Consider the following 6,093-nt stretch of genomic DNA (forward strand, 5'->3'; position numbering starts at 1 on the left):
CTTGGCGCAAATTTGCCAGTTAATAATAAAAAAGGAAATTAAACACTAATATAAAGATAATGAGTTAAATACTTTGTAATTTGATAAAGGAAAAAAGTGTATATCATAATGATGATTTTTCACAAAGAAGCAGTAATATGAAGAATGGAGGAATAGATTGAGTCAAAGTAGGTAATAACAATTTATACTTATATAATAATAAGCGCGCGTGACAATGAATCCTATACAGAGCGAAGAAATATATACACGCAATAAAAGAACAATGAAATGAGTAAAGCACGATAATAGACTGACAGAGAGGCGGACACCGCATTGGGACTTACTCCTGGTTCTTGAAATAGTACATAAAAGAAGCAATGTAGATCGATACATTAATGACAGTGAGTGTAATGCAGAATACGTGAAAAAAAAAAAGCGAAAAATTTTTCGCAGATCGACAGAAAAGAATTGAAAAAAAAAAAAAGAAATCTACCGCCTTGCCTCGATTTCCCTTTATCTATGTACTCCCTAAGACCGCCGAACGAAGGTATTAGGGTACTGACTGGATGTTACTAGTGTGAACTCCTAGCTGTTTTGCCTGTATTGCAGATCTCATCTACAGTCATGACAATCATCCTAAGTAGTAGTAGATAGTAGTAGGTGGTAGTAGATTAGTAGGTCCTAGCAGGTAACATTGCAGAGCTGTAGTCTCGCATAGTAGTAGCAGTAGTGGTAGAGTAGCGGTAGTACTAGTAGTAGTAGTAACGGGCATGTGTCCCACCGGCAATTGGCGTTTCGCTCGCTCGATCGACCGAGGAGGATCGACGACTGACGGAGAATGAAATCGATCTGACAGTTCGTTCGATCGATCGACGGACCGCTCGGTACGTGTTTATACACACACAAACACATATACGTATACCGTCGGCGGGAATTTATTTTCATGGTTCTTGGGAGCAACCGTGGTCTCGGGTACGTAGTAGTGGTAGTAATAGTAGCAGTAGTAGCGGTAGTAGTAGCAGTAATAGGTAGTGGTAGTAGTAGCAGTAGTAGTAGTAATAGTAGTAGTGATAGTACTTGGTTTTTTTCTGTGTGGCTAGCGGAGGTTAGGCTTACTGTTCCGCCTCTCTATGATAAACACGCTCTCGTAATCTCGATTATCGAGGTGGAGTGCGTGATGGTCACGATCACGGTTCGGGGGGGCCTGCTCGTGGACCGGCTCCGAGGTGGCAGTGGCGGGGGTGGTTACTTGCGTAGGAAGTGGTGATTGATGAAGAGGTTGTGGTGGTGGTGGTGGTAGTTGCGGATTCAACGGGCTGCAACGGGTCAGCGTCGAGACTGACTCGCCGCACGCGTTTAGATTTGTCGACCTACAGAAAACACAGAGAGAGAGGAGGACAAGAGACGCCCACGATTTCTTATCGTCTTGTCTTTCATTTTTCCTTTTTCGTTTTTTTTTCTTTTTGTCGCAATGGCTATCTTAGCTGGCTTGACTTGCTTGTCGCTTTCCTCATGGTTGCCGTTTTGCGCGAGAATCGATTTAGGGTCGGAGACGCAGGGCGAAAGAAATAAAAAAATAGACATTGAGAGAAAGGTAGCTGGGAAATCTCTTTATTGACTACGATCGATTCTCTACTATCTACCGACGTTTTTCTTTTCAATTCCTTTCTTTCACACTTTTACTGATTTAACTGATAACATTTACGAAGTATCACCCTGCGTCCTTCCTCTCCAAAGTCTCACGACCCTTGACGCTATTCTCTAGTTCGCGTCGGCTCTCTTCTGATCCTTGCTCTGATCGTAATCAAGGTACATAGCACCGAGATCCTTTTAGGCCTGTATTCGTAGTTGATATTTTGAGCTGTCTAGTCAGTCGACAAGCACATCGATTGCAGTCATTAGAAAAAATACATGAAATTATTTAACGTATAGAAAAAAATTACGTTAAGGATTTTAATTTATTTTAAGGCCTTTTTTAATAATTTTTTTCTGTCTCAAGACAAGAGAAGTTATCACTGTCCGGGGAAAATTAGCGTAATATCTCTTATCCGACACTGTTGGAGCATTAGAAAATTGCAATCGTTGCTTCTACTTGGCACACAGCCAGACACGTGACTACGAATGCGGGCCTCAGAAAAAAAGAACTCTTGGCAGTGGCTGAACCGTCCAGCCCGTTCTGGATATATAACGTGTAGGTATATAAATGTGCAATATCGATGACTCTCGATATAATTCTCGACAAACGCGACCGCGCTTTCAATGAAAATTTGCGAATGTTTCGACTTATCATGAGGGTGACGATGGATGATACATGATGGAAGCATGAAATAGCAGGATTGTTCGAAGAACTGGAGATAGTAATTACACGCAAGGCAGTATCAAGTCTAGATTATGGTAGCAACATCTTCACATTGAAATATATTAATAAGAGAGCTAGTCTGCTGATTGTAGTAAAAGAAAAAGGAGGATACAATCAATATATTCGAATATATCAATTACAAAAGCGCATGCTTGATCGCAAATTAGACAATGTAAAAGACAATAGTCGAGAACACAGCGCCATGGCTGCGAAATTAATTTTGCTTATAATTACATATATGTGCAGTTCATTTTGGTATGGCTTCGCAATCAGCTTCGAACCTACGAGAAAATCTGTATTAGATATCATGCGATCGTACTCGATCTCGATACATTCGATTGGTGGATCGAGGTTCGTTTTGTGGAAGCATGAGCATGAACATGTTGCCTGTGCGTGTAAAAATACAATTCACGAAGGAACGGGATAAAGAAGACTGGATTTTTATTAGCACCCTCACGATAAGCGCCACAAGACACACGAAAAGCATTGAAATTTGATACGACAATACCGCTAATGATTGCATTCGAGAGAATCAAACAAGGGCAACGATGCAGCTGATAAAACGATGATAGTGAACATGACTGGGTCGAATGAATTGTTCTAAAATTCGTCGCGGGTTTAGGTTCGGCCGGAATTGAATAACGAGACGCGTATATGTACGGTAAAAAGGCGGTGCGAAGTCAATGGAGAGTTACGATCCAGAATAGGCATCACTGCAGTCGTATTGTGGACTTTTGGATGCCGCGATGGAAATCATAACAAGAGTTACAACTGTGTTATCCGCTACTACACGTGCAGTCCGCTTGTCATAAAATCACTAATATAAGCCGAACGCCCCACGCGCTACGCCGTGGCTTGTCTTTTTTCTCTTTTCTTTCCTCTTTTTTTCCTCTCGTGCATACGCGGGATGCGTCGAAAAATACGACGATCGCACGTCTGCGTGTTTCATTTCTCATTTTCTCATTCGTTTCCTTTTTCGGTGTGTATGTGTTTCAGATCGGTGCAAATCGCAATCATGGCGATCCAAATCTAGGATCCGTTCCTCGATAGAATCAATCATACGATTTCGCGATTGTACAAAAAAAAAAAACGAAATCTTATTCTTTACTTTAATTTAATAAAATAATTGCATTTGCATTCAGTGCTGTTCCAGTCGAGTTCCTCTTACATTTTTTAAATCGAATGAATGTAATAGAGACCGCTGTATTTGATCCGGTTCATTTATTTACGAAAAGCCCGTCTCTTATGCGAAACTCTCGTTCCTTTTCGTATATTCTCACATCGGTCGGAAAAAACGAGTTTCGATGCGAGAAACGAATTGGTTATCGCACTCGCAATTATCCGCTGCGTACGATACGCCGCGTGTTATTTGATTCGAGCCACGAAATCCGATTCGATTCGGAGCGCCAGATCGCACATAGCGAACTCGATTCTTTCGTTTATGTCTAATGGAAACGCATGCACGCACGCATGTGGTGTTGCGCGTGGGAGTGTCTGCGTAAATTACTTATCGATTATCGAAAGATCGTTTCTCCAACCTCGTCCAGAATACCTCTGCTGCTGCGGTTTAGTCTGCCGGTTTAATTGCTACGATATATACATCTAGAAGCTCATAGTGTTATGTATGGCGCAAGTAGATCAAAAGAGGTTCTGTCGTTCCTCGTTTCCTTAATCCCCTGTTTCAGAGGGATAGCGCTTGTTCTTTGTCAAAGTGGATCGAGCTGACGGCAGGAGAGAGAATGGATTTCTCTCCGTACGTCTTGCTAAGTCTTGCGGTCGTATATGTCTTTGTAAACGTGTCGCTGGTACGACAACGGCATGTCATCGTTACTTCCGATTAGCTCGCAAAATGATCGAGCCATATTATTAATTTGAGAAGTGACATTACGAAAGAGGGATTACCATTAAAGAAAATTGTGGCTGCACAAGAAAGTCGTTGGCGTAAGAGCGATACGAAGTATATATGAATTTTGATACACCCAGAGCAATATAAATATTAAATTGTATATTGCGTAATTATATGTATATTATATTAGAGGTGAATGTTCGAATATCTGTTGAACTAGAAGATTATTCATGAGAGAGGTTTCGTAAATGCTTGCGGTGCTTCAGTCGCCTATTGCTCGTTAAGAGGGGGTGGAGTGGACTTAATCGCTAGTTCTGGCTAAACCTAAGTGATATATGTTTCTTCGAAGTCGCATCTGCACTTTGTGACACATTTTGACGGTACAAAATCGAGATTCGATACTTGTACTATCTATTTTATATCTTAAAACACATAATGGCCTCTCTGGCTTCTGAAGAGACATCATTTTAATTCTATTCACTGATCATTTGCGTTACCGTCAGAATTCATCTACGAACATTTATTGATTGTTGCGAAATTATTATTTACATATTGGATTATATTTGAAAAAGTTCATCATAAGAAATATTTGTTTACAACTGGAAGAGGTGTTATTTCTGAAATTATTGATTTTGGTTTGAATTTCATATATTTTTGCTAATCTCAGATTTTAATTGGCAAGATTTTAATTAGCGGATTTCTAATGCAGCTGCGACCCCTTCGGTCTACTTGTTGTATGATTGGAGTCTTTATAATTACTCCAAAGCATCGTAAATTAAGATTCCCTGGACCTGAGGGGATAATGGTATGTCAGATGATAGACACTCACTTTTTCAAAGGCACTGTTCCCTGGGGTCCCTGCCCTGCGCCGTTCCTGGCGTCGGTGACCCGGCAGGCCACCATATTATACGCTGAAAGCAGTTCTACAATGTTACATAACTATGTTAACTATGAATGTTCAGGTTCACAGGTGCATGCCTGGTGCCTGTGTTGCCAAATCGTAGCCGTCTCTTTGACCAGTCCTGGGCACTGAATACAAACGGTTGTCACAAAGCGAGTTTTTAGTAAAAAGTTAAAAAACAGTGAGCCTAGGACGGACCAAATAAGAGAAATAATGCACACATTCACAAAAGTAACTTATTTACCTAACCTTATTATTAGATACACTGTTTCGTTCCAAGGACATAATTAAAACAATTAATTAGCAGTTAGTACATTAAAATCAACACATTTAGATTCAAATGATTAAGCGAAAGCGTTTAATTACAATTTCATTAAATCTCTTCACTATATACGGTATTAATTTCATGAGAACTTCTCTTTGTGAGAACTTTGTTTCTCATACAAAAATCAATATAGAGACGACACAACCAGGAGCACAGGTCCAGACGAATTGCGAGCAAAATGGTGTACGATACGTCGATAACGCCACGGGGCGTTCATACCTTTCTCCTGTTTTCGTCTCTTCCGTTTATTGCATATCTTGACCGCGCATATGCTGAGGATGATGGCGACAAGGAAGAAGAGGATGCCGCCCACAACGCCTGCGGTGATCGCTTTGTGCTTAACACGAGCCGGTACGGGAAACTTCACCTGGTCGCTCGCGCCGTAATTCGTGGCTGAGTTGGCGAACACTTGGAAATAGTAGGTCCTACCACCGACCAGGTTCTTCACTGTGGGCGTTCGCGTTAAACGGAAATCGCATGAAAGCCGTACTCTCGAAAATCGGATTCGATAAGTAATATTGGTTCATGAGTACTTTGAAATTACTCGTACTCGATGTTGAACGCCTGTCCGATGCTCGTATAAGAAATTTTATGCATAATAATCATTGCGATCAACAGACAGAAAGACAGACAGACAGACAGAGAGAGAGAGAGAGAGAGAGAGAGAGAGAGAGAGAGAGAGA

At 41.1% G+C, this 6,093-nt stretch overlaps 1 protein-coding gene across 9 annotated transcripts in view; it reads right to left on the bottom strand.

Annotated features, from left to right (window-relative positions):
- Positions 1-6,093, bottom strand: part of LOC108693886 (protein turtle) — a 131,142-nt gene that overhangs the window by 5,096 nt on the left and 119,953 nt on the right. For 8 of the 9 annotated variants that reach the window (XM_018203067.1, XM_018203072.1, XM_018203071.1 and 5 more), the window contains 2 exons: positions 5,630-5,857; positions 5,014-5,107 (listed from right to left, as the gene is read on the bottom strand). In XM_018203067.1, coding sequence (XP_018058556.1) covers positions 5,014-5,107; positions 5,630-5,857 — 322 coding nt within the window. The remainder of the gene's footprint in view (positions 1-5,013; positions 5,108-5,629; positions 5,858-6,093) is intronic. The other variant, XM_018203068.1, reaches the window with a different exon arrangement.

This window comes from Atta colombica, unplaced genomic scaffold, assembly GCF_001594045.1.
Source record: "Atta colombica isolate Treedump-2 unplaced genomic scaffold, Acol1.0 scaffold110, whole genome shotgun sequence".
In the NCBI taxonomy this organism is placed as follows: domain Eukaryota; kingdom Metazoa; phylum Arthropoda; class Insecta; order Hymenoptera; family Formicidae; genus Atta; species Atta colombica.